General features: G+C 52.8%; 9 protein-coding genes across 9 annotated transcripts; 6 read left to right on the top strand and 3 right to left on the bottom strand.

Annotated features, from left to right (window-relative positions):
* Positions 1–4,183: 4,183 nt before the first annotated feature.
* Positions 4,184–5,017, top strand: CLAFUR5_13887 (uncharacterized protein; the record flags this gene model as incomplete). Its single annotated transcript, XM_047913035.1, has 1 exon — positions 4,184–5,017. One exon carries the CDS (start codon positions 4,184–4,186, stop codon positions 5,015–5,017), a length of 834 nt encoding a protein of 277 aa, XP_047768984.1.
* Positions 5,018–5,394: 377 nt separating this feature from the next.
* CLAFUR5_20369 (uncharacterized protein) lies at positions 5,395–5,901 on the top strand (the record flags this gene model as incomplete). Its single annotated transcript, XM_059463205.1, has 1 exon — positions 5,395–5,901. The coding sequence occupies one exon, from the start codon at positions 5,395–5,397 to the stop codon at positions 5,899–5,901; it is 507 nt and encodes a 168-aa protein (XP_059319184.1).
* Positions 5,902–6,460: 559 nt separating this feature from the next.
* On the top strand, positions 6,461–6,751 carry CLAFUR5_13886 (uncharacterized protein; the record flags this gene model as incomplete). Its single annotated transcript, XM_047913034.1, has 1 exon — positions 6,461–6,751. The coding sequence occupies one exon, from the start codon at positions 6,461–6,463 to the stop codon at positions 6,749–6,751; it is 291 nt and encodes a 96-aa protein (XP_047768983.1).
* Positions 6,752–7,193: 442 nt separating this feature from the next.
* On the bottom strand, positions 7,194–9,497 carry CLAFUR5_13885 (uncharacterized protein; the record flags this gene model as incomplete). The annotated part of the gene is made up of 1 exon (XM_047913033.1): positions 7,194–9,497. The coding sequence occupies one exon, from the start codon at positions 9,495–9,497 to the stop codon at positions 7,194–7,196; it is 2,304 nt and encodes a 767-aa protein (XP_047768756.1).
* A 1,604-nt stretch (positions 9,498–11,101) lies between these two features.
* On the top strand, positions 11,102–12,490 carry CLAFUR5_13884 (uncharacterized protein; the record flags this gene model as incomplete). The annotated part of the gene is made up of 3 exons (XM_047913032.1): positions 11,102–11,223; positions 11,275–11,599; positions 11,651–12,490. The coding sequence occupies 3 exons, from the start codon at positions 11,102–11,104 to the stop codon at positions 12,488–12,490; spliced, it is 1,287 nt and encodes a 428-aa protein (XP_047768985.1).
* A 111-nt stretch (positions 12,491–12,601) lies between these two features.
* CLAFUR5_13883 (uncharacterized protein) lies at positions 12,602–13,447 on the bottom strand (the record flags this gene model as incomplete). Its single annotated transcript, XM_047913031.1, has 3 exons — positions 12,602–12,802; positions 12,889–13,055; positions 13,135–13,447. 3 exons carry the CDS (start codon positions 13,445–13,447, stop codon positions 12,602–12,604), a joined length of 681 nt encoding a protein of 226 aa, XP_047768696.1.
* Positions 13,448–13,877: 430 nt separating this feature from the next.
* Positions 13,878–14,686, bottom strand: CLAFUR5_13882 (Guanylate kinase; the record flags this gene model as incomplete). Its single annotated transcript, XM_047913030.1, has 3 exons — positions 13,878–14,135; positions 14,201–14,517; positions 14,581–14,686. The coding sequence occupies 3 exons, from the start codon at positions 14,684–14,686 to the stop codon at positions 13,878–13,880; spliced, it is 681 nt and encodes a 226-aa protein (XP_047768986.1).
* Positions 14,687–15,641: 955 nt separating this feature from the next.
* CLAFUR5_13881 (uncharacterized protein) lies at positions 15,642–16,547 on the top strand (the record flags this gene model as incomplete). The annotated part of the gene is made up of 1 exon (XM_047913029.1): positions 15,642–16,547. One exon carries the CDS (start codon positions 15,642–15,644, stop codon positions 16,545–16,547), a length of 906 nt encoding a protein of 301 aa, XP_047768988.1.
* Positions 16,548–16,850: 303 nt separating this feature from the next.
* On the top strand, positions 16,851–19,364 carry CLAFUR5_13880 (uncharacterized protein; the record flags this gene model as incomplete). Its single annotated transcript, XM_047913028.1, has 1 exon — positions 16,851–19,364. One exon carries the CDS (start codon positions 16,851–16,853, stop codon positions 19,362–19,364), a length of 2,514 nt encoding a protein of 837 aa, XP_047768987.1.
* Between the last annotated feature and the right edge of the window lie 51 nt (positions 19,365–19,415).

The raw sequence follows: 19,415 nt of genomic DNA, 5'->3' as shown, positions 1-19,415 counted from the left end.
TCCTATTATCGTATAGAGTAGAGAGGTAGCGTATAAAGTTACTAGCGTAACACTACTCCGGCGTAACACCCTCCGAGGGTGAAACGCTCGGACCACTCTTAGCGTGCTACCCTCCAAGGGTAACACCCTCTGTATCTAGTAGTAGGAGATAGCTTGAATAACACATCATCTATGGCCTAAATCTTTCTCCTTTCTTGTGGCGTGCATTTCACGCCCTCGCGACAGGCTAGCAGACAGAGCTCCACACCGCTGCGCTTACTCTTGGAGGTTCACACCCGCCAACAGCACATTTTACGGCCGCGAAATGGTGTCTTCGAAAAAAGTCAAACGGCCTTTTTACATCGCATCGCTTGGCTTGGATGCGAGGCGATACATTGTGACATGTAGCACGAGAAATACGAACACTTGGTGAGAAACCGTGCCGTATCTCGTTGAGCAAGTGTCGTGTGGAAGGTCCCGAGCATCTCGAATGCTGCGATCGTACGCAGGCGACCAAGCCTGCTTAAGAACGCAGAGGCCAGAATCGAGTTGGGTAGATCGACATGAAGACAGTAGCTCTGCCAGAGGGGATGGTCTGAGCAAAATGCCCCGTAGATCATAGAGCGAACACTTGATCTCTCATCGTACGTCTTTGTCTCGCCACCAATGTTCCCTTGACATCGCCCTCGTCTTGCCCGTTCAACGTTCCCGTGATCTGGTACCAAACACCACCTTAGGCATCCATATGTTTCCTAAATCAACCTGACACCTCGCACTTTCCTTAGCAGCACTGCGGACACGTTCGCATGCCGCGCCCTTACAACAGAAACCGTAGCCGCTGCATGGGCTGCAACAAGCACCGCATAGGGCGAGCCTAGGCGCGAGAGGAGCACGGGCGTTGAAACTCATTATCTCAGGTGGATTCTCCACCGCGATATCGAGAGGAGGGAGTGCCGTGACGGAAGTGGCGCAGAGTGAAGTCGTCAGGATGAGAGCGAGGATCTTCTTGATGGATGCTTGCACTATGTTCGAGTGTTGAAGGATTGATATCTCTTTACGTCGGTTCTTGCAATGGTGGCGAAGAGGTGTTGAGGGTTGCTTCAGAAATCGTCGGTGAGACTCAGGTCTAATGGACAGTGTGGAGGCAGCCGGCCTTCTATACATCTTTCCGACCATACCTCGGAAATTCTGGATAGCCTCTTGATGCTTGGGGATGTTTATCCCAGGATGACATCGTCCATACATGATTTATTGTAGTTCAACGGAGAGTGTCGTGTCGCGCCACGCGCGGCCGCACGCTGCTGAGATGGGCACCACACGACCTCCAGAGCATGGGGAGGTTTGACCTCCGCCAACTTGAGGGCAAAGCTCAGGTGAGAGTCTTGTAAGGTGGCATGAGCTGGCTGATGGCAGTTGAGAGCGAGTCTATTCGCTGGCCTTCTTGCGTCGGGTTGCGGGCACCCACGTTGAGTGCTATTGACTCAGATTTGTGCGCTGCGTACAATGAGCAGAGTGGTGTGCCTGACAAAACGGCAGCTGCCCCGACGGACAAACACCATCAGAGCGAATAAAGGCAGTAGAGGCCTCGACTTTCAAATGCCGGCAGGTGCCACAATGTTGAACTGATGCGTAGATCATGCAACGATGAGCCCCAGCATGTGCAAACGTACTGCGGTACAGAGCAAGGATGGGGTAGGATGTTCTCCTACCATCAAGAGCGAAGCGAAGACCATGTGCTGATGAGCAGGAATCGTACAGTCCTGGGCATAGTTTTTACAGCCCCTGTTCTTCCGCCTTTCCTCATTAGGAAGGATGTATCCACTGCTTGGCGTAGCTCACCACCTGGTGTGTCCTCCATTGTTGGCTATTACTGCCTCGCAGCGTTCTCGCATACTCTTGCATATACGTTGTATGTCCTCAGGTGTGAGCTTGGCCCACTCAATCTTGATAGCAGCTATTACCTCATCTCGTGTTGTAGGAAAATGAGCACCTACCCTATGCTTAAGAAGAGCCCATAGATTCTCAATAGGGTTGAGATCTGGTGAATTGGCTGGCCATTCCATAAGGTGTAGGCCCTTCTCCTTAAATAGACTCACCGTTGCCTTCGCCTTGTGGATTGAGGCGTTGTCTTGCATAACAATGCAGTCCTGCGAGCCTGTTGACACTCGCTGCTTCTCAATTGCCGTGTGGATAAGAGGGACAATCTGGCTGCGATACACCTCACCGTCGACAGAGCTCTTCTCGAATATATGGACTTCCATGGGTCCATCTGCAGAGATACAGCCCCATATCATACAGGCTGAGAACTTGCGGAAGCGTGCTGTAAGACAGTGTTCGTGATAAGCCTCATCTGCCCTGCGTGTCACATAGACCTGTCCGAATATTCCACACCTGAATGAAGCTTCATCTGTCCAAAGGACCTGAGCCCACTGTTCCACTGTCCATTTAATATGAGCCCTTGCCCATCGAAGCCGTGCCTCCTTATGTGTCTCAGTCAACAACGGCTTGCGTGTTGCGACATATCGTGAGAAGCCCTCCTTCTCAAACGCAGCTCTTACTGTCCGGACGTCGCTGAAGATGCCCTCTATCGCGGCAATCTGTTCGTATCGCAGGCGGCGGCTGTTGGCATCAGTGGTGGCTCGATGGACAAGTCGCTGACGCTTGGAGGTGTTGATTGCAGGTGGTGGGCCTCTCTTCTTCGGTGTGGAAGGTGGCACTCTTTTTCAAGCCGTGAGATTACTGAAGAGACAGAGCCTTTGTTAGTGTGAAGGGCGTCTGCAATCTGCTGCAGCGGCCAGTGGGCGTGTTTGTGAAGAGACCACATCTCGCCCTTCTCGAATTCGGTGAAGACGCGTCCCTTCGGCATGGTGGCGATAGATAGCGCGTGTGTGAGTGTGTGGATAATGAGATTGAAGGTAGCAACACCTTCTGAGATGGACATTGATAGCCGGAAGGGGTTAGCGTAAATACAGGGGTTGTAAAAACTATGCCTAGGACTGTATGATGTTGGCATGAAAGGTGTAATAACGTAGGTTGCGTCGTACGCTTTGTTTCGAAACCTACCTGTACCTAAAGCAAGTCATTCTGGCCATCGTATCGAAGCACCAGGCATTATTCAGAGCATCGCGCCATCTCGATGCGCATGCCAGACCGATACGCGTATCAGCACCAGTCGATCTCTTGCTGTCCTCGTCGACCATCTCTTGAATCGCGAAGTGGGAGGTTTGTATGCCAGAAGCGAATCTGTCGTACCACAGCAACGAAGTGCATCGGCGAACGCCAGGATTATGAAAGGCTGAGATCTGATCTCGCTCACACAGGAATATGCGTTAACCTATTGATGGTAAGGTTAGACAAGCTAAAGAAAAGGTACGTTAGCCTGGGTGTCTCCAACGAAGGGGGCAGAAGCCATAATAAGCGTCCTGGGTATATCTCAGGTGTCTCGTTAAGGCTTCTGTGCCTGACTTTACTCACGGTATAGGGAGCCATGGTTTTTTATCAACTTGAAGAAGAAAGGAAGAAGAGATCACCGAGCAAATTTGGCGAGAAGAGGTGCGGAGCAAGCTCGGGCCACGTGTGTTAGTCAGGAATTCTTCCGCACCCCTGGCATCAACACCGACATCACTGGACATTGCCTCTCTGACAGAACTGTCGTCGGCACATCGAAGCCATATTGCGCAGCCTTCAGCTTGTCGAGAAGCCGAACATGATGCTCCCCCAGTGACGACCCACGACTGCCATCTCTGGCACTCTTGCCGCAACACCAGGCAGGTACCGGCTCAGTGATACCGCCTCACCACGAGGAGTTGAAGCCCTGCAATCTCGAAAAGGCCATAGACTGCCGAAAAGACACAGTTATCTGATGTTGACATGCGAAGCAGAAGCATCTGTGCACGGAGCACTGCCTCAAGCGGTGCAACCCATACAGTGCCGCTCACGTTCGTGCTTCGACCCGATGCACGCACTACCCAGCGACACACTGCTGCCCAAGTCCTTCACAGGGAGTTGGATGTCGTATCTGGAACAGGCTGTCCTACATATGTACCTGAATCATGGTCACCTCCTGGAAGCGGGAAGCTTTCTCGACGTCATTTTGAGCTCCAAAGCTCTGCTCGCCACTAACGACTAGCAGTGCAGATCTCGTTACTGACAAGACCTCAAGCCATTACTCCGACTGCATTTCGATCCCCATACACTCGCTACAATGCCTGAATGCACGATCCACCTCATTTCGCTCGTCAAAGGCATACCACCTGAGAAGGTCATCAACCAGCTTCTGGCCGATCATGCTCCAGTTCTTTTGAAGGGCATACCTCATGGATGGGTCCACCAACCTCACGATCTCAACAAAAGTGAGCTGCTGTCTCAGGAATGGGATCTCTTCATGATGCTCCCGGGTAACTTGCAACTAAGCTTCCGCGAGGACTCTGTGCCGGCACACGTATCAATCAACGTCTCGCTCGGAGAGTCGCAATTTGAGAAGCTGCTGGGACAAGCTAGCCAAAGACCAACACCTTCGAGCAACACTCCTCCACTACCAGTCGAGTGGCCTGGTACTGGATCAATTACACAGGACGCCATCGTTGAGACGCAACCAGGAGCATTGAAGCCGGGCGAACTACATCTCGACTCAAGCATGGCGAAGTTTCTATCTTCAGCTTTGCCCACCTCCGTTGCGAATGCTCCAGTCAGCTTCTTCAACTTGTTCAAATATAGCAACAACGATCGAAGCGCGCACGACTCGTATATGGATGGCTTCAAGCAAAGCTTCGGCAGCACTGCGGGTGCCAGCGTCAAGTTCATGGGTCCTGTCGCTAGTGATATGAAGCACAACGCCGGGAATGGCAACACCAGCTCGACCGAGAAAAGTGGCGAAAGATGGGACGAGGCAAATTTGACGCAGTACGACAGTGTATGGCACTATGCGTATATGTTGTCAACGACCGAGTACAAAGGGCTGAATCAGCAGAAGGTTGCCGGTTTGCAGGATACCTGTATATTGCTCGTTAGTGAGATGGAGCTGGCTGAGACTACATAGGTTGGGTCGGATTGTCTGAAAGTATGGCCGTATCGTACATCCCACGAACCCGTCATCAAGGGCTTCCAGCCAGTGATGCTAGGCGTGCAGTGTACATCATGATGTGCTTGCAGTATTGTACATAACCACCTGCAACTAGCACGCGACCAATGCACGTGCATACGCGCTTAATGACTCATGATCACCGGGGAAGTGAATGAACCTCGAGGGTCGGTCTTCGAGATCATGACAAAGGCGGCTTACACTTGCAGTAGAAAGGCTTCTAACTACATGACTGCTTCGGCTCTTTCTCCTTACTACGCTGACATGCGATTACTTTAGCGCATACCACTGTCGACACATCACACACGTCCACGACTCCCGCCTCTCCTGCAGCTATGTCGACTACCGAAAACAACACCCAGTCATTAGACTTAGACGACAAGAAATGTCACCTTCTCGAGCTGCCAGCTGAGCTTCGCCTCGAGATCTACGAGCAGGTCTTTCCGCTCGAGGAGCCAGAGATTCGCCTGTACGACCGCAATCCAGCTCTCCTCTACACGTGCTTCGAAATCTACGAAGAAGCACTCGCCGTCTACGAAAAGCATCTCAACGCAGTCACCGACCACGCCAAAAGGGAACTCGACATTGGGCAGAAAGCTGTGGAGACTGTGCTAGAGGCATACCCAGGCTTGGGCATTTACATCCCGACATTCGAGACTGAGCTCGCAAAGTTGTGTGCAGACGGATGGGCACGTATTGACACGGCTCAATCAGTTTCGGAGGCGAATGTTACTCGGTGGGAGAAACTCGGCGTATGCAGTATCAGAGGAATGGTTAGCCAGGAACGGGTGGAGGAGGGCAAGAGGAAGGCAGGGGCTGCACTGCTAAATGACAGATCCTAGGATGGGTATTGGAGAAGAAATTCATCTGATTCACGTTGTTGAGCATAGACAGTTGGGGGGGGGTTGACCCTCAACTGGACGGAACGGAAATGCGGAGATTGGCAAACGCATAGTCAGTGTCCTTCACATGCTCTGCGTACTTCACTTTCGCACGCGAGCACATGCTAAGCAGCATGGGTGGCGCTGTTTTGGCACGTGCTATAGGTTGGCGAATGAAATCTGTCATTCAATCGAGCGCAGAGCATCTTCAGTGTCATGGCCACTCTTTCATACTGACAGCACCAGCCTTTTAGACCTTCGACATCGCTTCGACCACCAACTCCCTTAAGAACCACCCTACAACCACTCAAAGACCGCTTGGATACCATGTCGTCCCCATCCAACAGAAAGAACCGCAGTCTTCCGCCTCCTCGACCTACCGCCAGAACTCCGCATCATCGTCTATTCCTTCTACATCTCAGCCTTCGAGCTCAAGATCACTATCCGCAGAAAAGACCGCAAAGGTCTCCAGGCTCCACTCCTCGACACATGCCATGCGGTGCGCAATGAATCGATCAAAATGTACAAGAGTCACATCTACAGCATGAAGAGGCAGTTGACCATCACTCCGCAAAACCGCGATCTGGATCCCTGGCAGATGGATTATCATAAGCATAAGTCCGAGCTTGAGGAGTGCGCGAAGGAAGCTGAAAATGTTACCAACATGCTCCTCCAGTATGACATTGACGAGTGCGGTGGTCGGAAGCTGTATCATCAGATGTGGGAGGACTTCTTCCAAACTCTAAGGAGGGAGGAAGAAGAGGAGGAGGAAGGGGAGGATGAATCGCCGAAGCTCAGCTTCGAGGAGTAAGCGATAATGAATCGGCTACTGCACCTGGTCGTGTGGGCCACAGAGCCTCATGAGGAGCGCAGCCCTGCAAGTTTACAAGGAGTACCTGCTAAGCGGCTCGCCAACACCCGGAAGAATTCCGACGCATGGTTCCGTGTCTACAAGGCTCGCCGAGTGAGGTGGTATATCAAGACGCTTCGTAAGGTCGAGGCGGAGATGAGAGGAGAGGGCAGTGGAGAATGAGCCCATCGCCCTCGCCTAGAGGCCCTCTGGTGTCATGATACGAGAGTCTGTGTCGTGAGTACTGCTACCATCGATCATCATGGGATGTCAAAGCTAACGTGATTGCCAGGCTTACAGCCCTCATGGTCTGACTGAGCTGGGCTAGACTCTGTTGCACCGACACATATGAGGGACCTGAGCAGTAATGACTTGGATAGCCGGCTCTGAATTGATAACCCTGCTATCGATTCAGCTGTAACAACCCCTCAACATACTTCCTCGCATCAACCCCAATGCCACCCACAAGCGCAGCAGGTCCCCAGCCCGCATTAGCACCACCCGTAGCCTCATCACTCGTGCTCGCAGGTCGTAGTGACAAAGTCTGCCACATGCTACTCGCCGCTCGACTGGTTGTAGAAGCCTTCTGCACCGGCACAGCATCACTCGCCTTCCTGACGAGGAACGCAACCCGGTTCATGCTTGGCTTCGGCTTCTGAGCAGTGATGGTGCTTTGGAGAAATCGCTTAGATGTCTCCATACTGGCTTGGACAGTGTCGTCGGACTCTTCTTTGCGGAGGGTGGCTGGAAACCCAGAAGATGATGCTGACTCTTCGATACCGGGGCCTTGAGCCGCGTCTTGTCGAGCTCCGACCTTGTCACCATCTGCAGATGTGTCTCGAGTTTTCGAAGGTGGTAGCTTCATCCAGACGACCCACCAGCCACGACTTGTTTTGCTGGTCCTTTCGTACTCGCTGTGACTACGCTGTGTACTGGCAAGACTGTTGAGGATCTGACTGTGGACATTCAATGCTTCGACTCGCGTCCACTCTTGCGATTGAAGGAAACCAGCTTCCTTCTTGCTTGAGACTATGCCTTCGGCAGCAGGTGTTCCCGGATCAGGAATGTTCGGAATAGTAGTGTGCACCGTGAGTAATGCCGGGTCATATATGAGGTCGTATATCGGCTTCGATTCAACCGCTTTCGTAGACGTTGTTCCGCTAGTGATGCTAGCAGTGTCAGAGGACGGCTCTGAAGCTTGGACCTGCGTCTCCTGTATTCGCTGCATTATTCGTGATGGGCTCGTGGATGCTACCAACGGCCTGTGGATCGGTTCAAGGCTGCGATGGAGCTCTTTATAGAAGCTCGCAATGCTGAGCGAGTGTGCCCTGCTTTCAAACAGAAAGCAATACATGAAAGGTCGATGTACGTATACGAGTACTCGCAGACGCTTGTAGTTGAGCGGGTCGTCCGTGCCAGCGTCAAGGCCGGCGTCACTCAAGGTACGCTGCAATTCGTTTTGATCCTGACGTTCAGTCGGCTTCGGTACGACTTCGACCTGTATTGTTCTGAGAATGTTGCGAAGCCTGTCTGATTGGTCATCGATATCCTCTATGCTTGCATCCGGGTCCTCAGGAATGTTACTCAGCTCGCCCTTCAAACCGATGACAAACAGACCGTTCTCCTCTTGGCGCTTCTGTGTCATGATCTTGTCCTGTAATGTCTGGCCGTCAGGGTTTGGGTCAATCTGAGTCATGTCCAAAGCCTCCTCATCGTCCTCGACGACTGCCTCGGTGGTCCTGAACTTAGCCAACGTTTCCTTTGATGCCTTGATTGTCGCCGAACTACTGGTCGAGGTCCTCTTCGGGGGCTCCGGGCGTGTTGGTTTCATCAAAGTGCTCAAGCCAAAAGTCATGTACTTCATATATTGATCAGGTATGCCAAGCGTCGTGTTGGAGTCGTCCACGCTCTGCTGTTGCTGACCAGTCTTAGCGTTCCTGGTTGCACTATTGAGAGAGCGTTGCGCCGCTGCAACGATGGGTGGAGGTATGCCAGGATGATGACCATCTTGTGCTGCATCTGGAGTGCCGGTGAAAGGATCGCCCGACACTGGCGCACTCTGGCTGCCCTTGGCTCTGCTGCGCTTAGACTTTTGCGTAGCATGGTCTTTTGAGCTGACTCCTTGTGTATTGTGCACACCCTTGCCGTGCCCATTCGCATCAGGAGGCTCTTCATCTGCATCCCGCTCATCTCTGACAACAGTCCTGGGTACATTGGGGCGTCTCCGCTTGCGTCTTTCTCTACCAGGATTGTCGCGAACACCGTAGGCATAGTCTCCGTAAGTGTAGATCTGTCGCATCCATAACGAGACATTTCGGAGAGAAGGGCGGGTGATCGCGTTGATACCACCAAACACAATGCCATCAGACGCAGAGGGATGGTTGCCTCCGCCGAGCCACGGCAGTGCCTCCGCATCGCTCACAGAAGAGTCGTCTTTCGTAGGTGGAGGATCTCCGAATCGTGCGACGACCAGATCTACCAGACCTTCTGTTCGTCGTGTGAGGTCTTCCAGTACATCTCGCTCTCCACTGCCCGATTCCTCTTCACCTACACCCATGCCTAGCTCACCGCCGCTGGACAACTTGAGAGCGCTAAAGACGTCCGCAGCTGGATTGCCGTGCAGTAACACATCCCAGGTCCGTGCAAACCGTGCCCAGAATCTGTCCAGTGTGCTGCAGAACTTCTCTCTGGGCAGCTTGACGAACATTTCAGACAACGATGGCCCATGGTGCAGTGAAAAGATGTAGTGCGCCTGTAGGATCTGTTGCAGGAGAAGCGCGGGCGGGCTGACTTCTCGTGAAGAATACTCGACACCTGGCTTCGCTGCTGGCTTTTCGCCGCCTTTCTTGGGGTTCTCTGGCGATGATGTTGGCAGAGTGGGCAGTCGTGTGAGATCGATTGACTGTTACCATAAGCAATGCCCAGATGTGCGTTGCAATGTGCCTACTGCAAGGATCCACCAGCCATTTTCTAGCTCATGGAGGATGATGCGACTCTTTTCCGTATCGACGGAGTCGACAGGCTGTCCATCTGCGAAGCTCCTATCTGGGCTCTCAGTCACTCCTGCGCAGCTTCATTCGTATCTCGTTACCACGACCTGACCTACCGTGCAAAGTCGACCTACAAAAAGAAGGGTGTTAGCCATACGCGGAAGGGAGGTAGCAGTGTCGGAGACTATGGTGCAAGCAGCGCAGTGAAGCGCCTCGTGCAGTGCATGTCTCCTAGACTGCACTGTGGTCTAAGCCACTGCTCGATGTATGGTGCACTCCAGTAACATACCATGCCTTGCGCCAGTCCGATCTGCCTCAGCTTCTCGTTCTCCAACGCGCGTATCGCGTCTCCGCCTGCTGCATCGTTGCGACTGCTCTTTCTCGATGCGACGCGTGCATCGTGGGCGGCGCGGTTGTAGTAGAAGACGAGCTGATGGTGGAACGTTTCATCGCTGGGGCCGAGGGCAGGGTTGTAGATGGCGAGAAAGGCAAGACGCGCGGGGACGACTTGATTCTGCCATGTCGGCGAGGTCATCGCATTGGTGTCGTGTGTCTCGGGAACTTGCACTGGAGAGCAGTGGAACAAGGATGCCAATGAGGTCAAGCTCCTCGGTTCATCGGCAGGAGCCCTGAGTTGTGTGCGAAACATGTCACCAACGTTCGTGCTCTCTATCAAAGACAGTATCAGCGAGCGCTGTAAGATGGATGCAGTCCCTTTGACACTCTCGGTGCGCTCGAAGCAAAGCATACTATAGTGCCTTGATTGCTCCCACTTCTCCAGCGATCGCTAAGCCTTTCTATCGCTCTTGCAGCAGTCAAAAGACAGTCCGGCTCTGGTATCGACGGCCACCCCTTTAGTTTACAACCTCTCATTCGAAGTCGTCTTCTTCTTCTTCTCCTATACCGTGGACACGATGATATCGGTGTCTTTGCATGCCAATGCCTGGCACATCTGCGAGACACTGTCACAATTCTTCACCACGGAGCCCTTGTACGGCATGAGGCCTACGCACGGACGCTGTATCTGACACGCAGCGCTCGCCACGAATCGATACCACCATCTGCTCTCAATGCATCCTCCTGATGATCATATCCCAAGCAGATAAATGAAAAGTTGCAGATTGCACAGCTCCAGGGCAGGCCAAGGCCGAAAGTAGCGATTCAGATGAACGGTGAAATCGAACACCAAGCATGTGATGGCTTTTCGAATATCCTCTTCGCACGGGGCACTATTGAGCCGAGCATGGAACCCATAAAAGAGCCGCAGCGGTCTTGTCACTCTCTTCTAAGCACAGTCGCCTAAACATCCAAAACACGCAACATGGCGCATGGCCCTCGAGGTCGAGGCAGAGATGCCGACACCTCACGGCACATTCTTGACCAAGGCCAAGCACGACAAAGCATGCAGCAAACAGACCACTTAAGTGAAGACATGGATAAGATGTAACACATGCACCTTTGATTCCAAAAAGGATATCATTGACCCTTGTATAGGCGCCTTGCCACACCAGATGCTTCACAGGACGACCTTGACGGCGTCACACACTATGGCAATACGCAAGCTATCATCTTGCCCTTCTACCGCACTTCAGACGGCCTGGTTGCTAGATTCTCTCCTCGACCGGTCTACATGCGACCTGAAGACCGAATAACAGCACGAAAGACGAAGCAAGACAGAGTCCGGGTCTACACAGCAAGACTCGAGACGGACGACTACACCAGAGATCGTCCGGCAAGCTGTGCTCCTGCTCGCGAGGCACTCGCGAAGTATGGCCGACATCGAATCTTGTACAACGAGCGTGTTCACGCGAGCAACTACGTCAGTCACATTGAGCATGAAGGGAGCTTGTACTCGCGCTGATCAGAGGAGCCCTTCCAACGTACCAGATCCAAGTTCCTGGAGCTCCCGGGAGAGCTGCGAAACCGTATATATCGTCTTACGCTTGTGCTTGAGCAACCTGTGGAGTGGGCACCGAAAGCTGGTGACGAGTATGAGGTCAAATCCGCATACCACATGGCACACGAACATCGGAAGAAGCTGCAAGGCGTCCTCAATATTGCGCGAGTCAACAAACAGATCAATCGCGAAGCTACCGACATCTTTTACGGGGAGAACCAATTCCGCTTCACCAACTCTCTCGGCTGGTATGTCCTGCACTCTTTCCTAACGATGATTGGGCACAAGAATGCGGCGCGCCTTGGTCATCTGACGGTCTGCGTGCCTTGGAGAGGTCACGACGAGGACGTTGATTCGTGGGATTCTTCCGTGGTTCATGGCACGGACTCAGGTGCACGCCAACGCCCGGCTGCTATCAGGAAGGTCGATTTACCCATCAAAGCTACAGCACCACTCCGCTTCGAGCAGGCCCGTCTCGCATGCATACAGATTCTCCAGCAGTGCGTAGATCTTCGAGTCCTACGAATCGCTCTGCCGCATACCTGCCGCTTCGAAGACGTACCATCGCTGCCTCGTCGCTACTGGTTGAGCCGCGGTCAAGTCACAGGCTTGGCTGTCAAAACTCAATTAGTTCACCTCGCCAGATCGGACCAGGACGACGAAAAGGACTCTCGTGATTGGGAGATCTGCCATGTGGACGAGAAATCAGAGAAAGAGTATACCTCACAACAATTGGCTGCTAGGTTTGGCTGGGGGTTTGTGATGGCCAGGGACGATTGGTACGGTCGCTACAAAGTCGCAGAAGATGCCTAGAGCTGCTACAGGTACGTAAGAAAGACAAGACAATCACGAGCTACTAGTAGAACAGAAGGGAGACATCTTGCCCATGGCTGTATGGACATGTCCCTTGAAATCCGATCCTCATCAATAAAAACCAGCCGCCGTCCAGCCGTCATAGAACGGGTTCCTCCCAACGCCCACCCAATTGTTCGAGTAGTTGATCTTCCCAGTCCTATAGACCTGACAGCCTCCATTCTCAGCCGCCTTCCCTTTGCCTTCATTATCGCCCTTGGCACACACCTGGAAGAGCTTGCCCATGCACATGTCCTTGGAAATGCGGAAAGGCTACGGATCGTCAGCGAGTGATATAATCGCATTCAGACATGGTGTGTACATGAAGGGAGAGTTGGAGTGAGATGGTTGCCACTTACCTTGCACTTCTTCTTCTTACTTCCAATCTTCGTACACCACTGGACTTGCTTTTTCACATGCGGATTGCCCTTACCATCAGGTGCATGGTTTGCAGCCTTGGGGTCAATGTTTGTACACATGCCGCCGCTTGGGTATTTGTTTGGCACGGTCACGCCGCCTTTGCCACCTATCCTGGACATGAGCACATTCTCTCACATCTTTGACGCATCTCTTCCGCACGAAAATGCCTCCAAGGGATCACTTACCAGTTCCCCTCTCACAAAACTTCGCAATCACATGCTCAATCTTGGGATTCTTCTTCTTACACTTCTGCCTCCAAGTCTGCTCCTTGGGAAAGCCAATGGCTCCGAACATGCCGAAGTTCTTTAGGTTGAGAGCGGCGGCTTGCTTCGCTTTGGCAGCGCCATTGATAGCGTTCCAGAGGTTGTTAGTGTTAGCCTCAGCATCAGGAGCAGCATTGGGCTCCGCTACTGGGTCGGCATTGGGGATGGCGTTGGCTTCGGCCGAGACGAAGCTGAAGAGCGCGAGGAGGGAGAGGGTCGTGATGGAGAATCGCATTTTGACGTGATGGGCTTGGTCAGTGGACTGATCGGATGGGACGGCAATGCTGTTGAGGATGTGTCTGGTAGTCCTACCTCGATCGTGAAGATTGGTTGGCTGTCGCCAAGACTTGTACTTGTACAAAGCATGAAAGTGAAAGGGAAAGCTGGGGTTGGACAAAGGATCGATCTCTATTGACACCTTGTTCCGAACGCCTTGAGGGCTTTTACGACCGTGTCTATTGTTGCTGCATTGGTAGCTAGGAGGTTGATTACTTCCAGCATGACCGGATTGAGGTACAGGGCGTCGACGCCTATAGCAACGTCCATGTCACATTCGCTGCAGTTTGTTTGGATCTCTGGAGTTCCCATAATAGCTTCAAGGCTTTGTCTATGCTGGCTCACGAGACGCCTTGTGGTGTACTGACAAAAGCATCTGGTGATTGAAGTTACTTCTTGTCTGGCACACAGAACGCCTCGAACTCTTGCCAAGCCTTCTCCAGATCATCGTTGATAATGATCTGGTCGTGCACGCCAGGCGTCTTGGAGAACTCAATCTCCTTCTCTGCCTGCTTCAGACGCTCCAGAATAGCTTCCTCTTTATCAGTTCCACGACCGCGGAGTCGCTTCTCCAGAATCTCGACGGAGGGTGGCTGGAGGAAGACGAAGCGGGCATTGAGGTCCTTTTTCTTGACCTGCTTGACACCCTGTAACACAGTCAGCGACAGGCTAATGGATACATCCGCACTGTCTCGCTTGTATTATGACATACCTCCATCTCGATATCCAAGATACAGTTCTGCCCCTGCTCTGCCACATTCTTCACAGCTTGCACACTAGTGCCATATAGGTTGCTGCCGAACTGCGCGTGCTCTATGAAGCCATCCTCATCTACCAGCTTCTTGAAGTCCTCTCTTGTCACAAAGTTGTAGTCCTTGCCATCCTCTTCACCGTTCCGTGGCTGCCTAGTGGTATGCGATACGGAGAAACCGAAGCGACCGGGATATGCCGCGAAGAGGCGCTTGAGGAGTGTAGACTTTCCAGAGCCTGACGGACCGGAAACGACGATGGGACGAGGCTGCTCTGTGCCTACCGAGCTGAATTAGGATTATGGTCTGGGTATGCGTCGAGGATTCGCGCTGGCGGTCGTACCGGTTGGCGCCATGTCGGAGAACGAGCGACACGTGATCAAGACGTTGCGAGTCAGTAGTGAGCGGGTAGGCGTCAAGCAGTGAAGCTGACGAAGTATCTGCTGCATTCAAGGCATCACATGAAGACCGCGGAGAGCTGGCTGCCTTTTGGTGTGCGGTGAGCAACCGACGTGTCGATAAGGTTCAAGCCTCAAGATTGGGCGACACGAGGCGGACGCCAGCGGCTGGCTCCGTGAGTTCTCCAACAACCAGAGAGAGTCCTCCGTTCTCCTTCATGTTCCTTCCAACATTCACTGACCGGCCTGTTTCGCTGCATACTGTGAAGTGCTTCGACGAACGAGCTATCCCACATACTGAGGTTGGACGCCAAGAAGAGTGCAAAATGCACGGCTATGTCGAGTACAAGGCGGGTGCGCAGCACGCGACGGGATGCATCAATGCTTCCTCTCATGAGACCATCGCTCGACCCGTGCATCCAATGAGTCTGAGCAGGCAGACAGCATGAAGACGCAGGCAGTGTGAGCACGAGTTGAACAGTTGAACTGCATTTTGGATTTGGAAACATGTACACAAGAGGACCTGCCAAGAGCTATACTCGGTCGTGAAAACATGCGAGGCAATGTTGAGGAGTACTTCATGACCGACTCTACTTGCCGCCCTGGACAAGGAGTAAAAGTCGGGTTCCTCAACCTAACGTTGGGCATAACGTTCCGCCTGGCGCCACATGGAAATGTTAGGGAGTATTTTTTGGCCAACTCTACTCCAAGGTTCCTCTACCTAACGTCACACCATCTGACCGATACCATCATTCGCCCATTCCCCTCGAAGCTGTACGCACCGCGTTGCTGATATCCCTTTCACACCGCCACGGTTGACGAGTTTGCGTCTTGTTGAGATACCCTGCGCACTAACGCGCGATAGCATGAGACAGGATGACTAGTCCTTTGACTAACGCTAGGTAGCAAACACGATGATTGTCACAGGCCTTCCCTTCGGCGTACCACCAATCACTAAGACTGCAAATCGACAACATCAGTCACGAAACGTGAAAAGAGCCTCCCAATGTCTCCACCAGCGAACGCAGCAGCTGTAGCCAAAGTCCTAGCTGACATCGATGCAGATCCTGGCAAGATCGCCAGCAGGTCACAGCAAGACTCCTTTCTCAAGAATATGACGTCAAAGTACAAGTTCCGCTACTACAGCAGCACCTATGGACACACATGCCATGACGAGAAATCACTCAGAAGCGTTCTCGTTGCCATTATGCGACATCACGGCAAAGATGGCGAGGATATTCGCCCGGGAAAGTCTGCGGTCGACGAATTGTTCGAGCGTGGTAGCGGAATGCTTGACGATGACTACCTGAAAGCGATGACAGAGGCGGCCGAGGGCATCGAACTGGAGGTGGACAGTGATAGCGACGATAGTGAGGAAGAAAGCGAGATTGACCAAGAGCTGATCGACTTCATCGAGGCGCAGACCGACTCGGACGATGAGTATACACCGAACCTGGCCGGCCGAACGAGAAGCGCAAACAAGAAGCGGCGTCTTAGTGCCACGGTACAAGACGCAAGACAGCACCAAAAGACTAGTCTCATCGAATCTTGGATCGAATCGTGCTCTACAGAAAACTCAGGTCGTCATACCTCGACATTGAACGACGACCAAAATGCAGGCACTCTGGGCTCGAGCAGTGGTACTTCTAGCATTGCAGTCGCCAAACGCCGCAAGACAGGACTGTCATCTATACACCATCGGACCTCGAAGGCCCAGACACACACGCAGACGATCAAGCATGTGGCTACGAAGAGCTCAAAGCCAACAGATGCTCCCGAATTTCTAGGCCTCAACGAGAACACCGACACTCTTGATACTGCGACGAGGAAGGCCACGCTCAGGGGCACCAGGGATGACGGTCTGCTTCACATCAAGCTGCTCGCTGTGGCGGCTATTGCTGCCTTACTCTAGATCTTCCATGTATTTTGTCTGGAACACACTCGCACAAGATGCTGCGACCATCCTTTGCGCGCCGTCTGTAACAAAGCTAGATGTCAAATATCGTCGCTGCCAAGAAGACAGAATCGACGTCTTGCAATTGCAGCGTATGTCTCAGGTTCCAGAATTTTGCATGTGCATACGCCACTGTCTCATGCGCATTGTTCAAGTTTGCTACACAATCATTCCTTGCTGTGCTCGTTAAGCATAAGATCCCTCTCGTTCAGCTCCTGAGGTACGAACCAAACCTAAGCAGCAGAAAGACTGAGCACCGAGATGGCCAGAAAAGACAGTATCGCATCTGATCCTTACGCGTACGCGATCGCTAAAGCTCTCGAGTACATCGATGCCCACACCAACGAGTTCGACACAGAGAGCAGCCAGAAGAAAGCCTTGTCGACTCTCATCACAACTCAGAAGCTCCAATATGCAGACAAGTACTCTTACGGCCTGTACGATGTTGGTCAGTACAAGCTCTGGACCTCGTTAAAGCAAGCCGCAGAACGACACAAAAGGTCTGGCTTGAACATTGACATCACAGGCTCGAATGGTATCAATGAGGTCTTCAAGCGAGGCAGCGTGTACTTTGAGCAGAACTATTTGATCACAATTCGTAGTGCTCCGAAACCTGTAGGAGTGCCGCCACCGACAACAGTGGCTGTTGAGGAGGTTTCTGGCAGACGTCCTTCGCGTCTACCTGTTGGACAATCGACAGCTTCGAAGCAAGAGTCAGCACCGAGAGCTGGTAGGAAGAGATCGACTTTACGGAAGCCTGTTGATGAAGATGGGGACAGAGAAGCAGGAGGAGACAGCAAAGATGTCCTCTCAACAGCTTCTACCTCGAACAAGCGACAAAAGACTACAGGCAAGCCTGGTATCGAAACCCTGGACAAGACTCGCCATGGACCCACTGGCGACTATGATGAGGATATCGATACCAAGCAGAACTTCCTTACAATGGACGACCAACCAAAGAAGCAGCCAAGTCGTCCAGCTACAGCCAAACCCGCAGCAGACCAACCCAGCCAGAGAACAACCCGTAATGGTGCCCAGAAGAATGCCAAGCCAGCCGGCGCGCTCAAAACAACGTCAAAGCAATCAGGACTTCGTCCCGAGAGCCTGGTCGAGATCGATAGTGATGTCTCCGATTTCAGTCTTGATGACGATGAGATACAGGCGGCCCAATCCAGCGACCCAGAGATTGACGATATCGATGAGGTCACGGGCAACGTGTCAGATGAAGGTGAAGTGACAGAGGCGGACGACAACGCATCTGAAGGTCTTTTGGACGACGAAGAGGTTGAGTCTTCTTTTGAAGTGAAGAAGTCTAAGAGGAACGCTGCAGCCAAATCCGCGACCGTCGAAGAGAAGTCGGCCAAGATCAACATCGCCACCAAGCCGAAGAAGAGAACTTCTCCTGCTCTCTCGGACGACGACGACGATTTTGACGATAGCGTTCGGTCAGAGCAGCACTCATCAAAGAAGATCAAGAGTGCTGCAAATCGAGCTGGTACGCCCGGACCGCCCTCTCGCGTGAACGGCCAAGGCACTCGCATAGAGGGTGAGGAGGATGACTTCTTTGACGAAGAATACGAGCAGAGCGACGACGGTGATGATGGCAGTGACGAGCAGCCACCCCCGCCATGCTCCGAGGTAGACGCCGACGAAGACGAGGAGGAGGAAGGCTCTGAGGTCGACGAGCTCACCGATGCTGACACCTCTGCTGGGAGAGCTGACATCGAGGATGGCCGACCGCTACTGAGCGACAGCAGGCCTGATGAGCATCAAATCAAGCCGACCAGTCCCGCTAAAAGGGCTTCTCCGAATGCCTCAGATGTTTGGACCCCTAGCAAGAGACAAAAGAAGGAAGACCACAGACCTCATGAGGCTGCCTTGGCGGCTGTAGCAGAACAGGCCAAGACTCCAGAGCATGACGATACCATGCCACCAAACGCACCTACCATCCAACAGTCCGCTTCAGCCAATGTTATGACGCTCGAGAAGACCGGTATGAGTTCTACCGATCTCCAAGAAGCCTTCAACAACCTCAGCAAGATGATCGACCAGACCTCTCAGCGCTTCTTTGAAAACATCGGTCAAACATCTGGCCGCCTCATCACCATCGCACCAAGTCCATATCCAGCGCTTGAAGCGGTGTACCGACACGTCTTGAGCACGGAGCACGACTACATGGTCGTCATTGAGGAGTTTGCCTTCCGCGAGAAGTTTGAGCCCTCCGACTTACTGCGCAGCATGATAGCATCACAGCTCTTGACAAAGATTTTCAGTGTTGATCTACCATGGCAGATAGCAGCCTCAGCACCTAGCAGTACTTACATCGCAGCGGCAGTTGCCGACCCTCGTGGGGACAATGGCCGTCCTGTCAAGAGGGTGTTGTGGCTCGCGAGCCAGGCTCAGATAAATGATGAGCACTTCGTGGCCACGACCGTGGAGCCCAAGGCACAGCAGCTTGCAGCCGGAATACTGCTGACTCTTGGCGAGCACCTGCATGAGTACACTGATACGAGCAATTCAGCCCGCGATTGGCATACCGATATGTATCGGCAACTTGCTGACGCTTGCCGTGAAGCTCTCATAGTGAAGAGTCAGATGGTGGCATCGAAGTTGGAAGGTGACTGGTTATGGGATGCACTTGATGCGGACGGCAACACTTCGTATGAGCCTCAGACAGCATTGATGGCGTTCCCAGGATTTTCAGTAGACACGCGCGATGGAGTTCGGGAGGAGTGGTTGATCGAGGAGGACCTCATTGGCGGCAAGTCTGAGTGATAGCACCATGATTGGGAGGCTTCGTAGGACTGGAAGTGTGTAGACTATAGC

Source organism: Fulvia fulva, chromosome 12, assembly GCF_020509005.1.
Source record: "Fulvia fulva chromosome 12, complete sequence".
Lineage (NCBI taxonomy): Eukaryota > Fungi > Ascomycota > Dothideomycetes > Mycosphaerellales > Mycosphaerellaceae > Fulvia > Fulvia fulva.
This window is presented reverse-complemented; position numbering and strand designations above follow the sequence as displayed.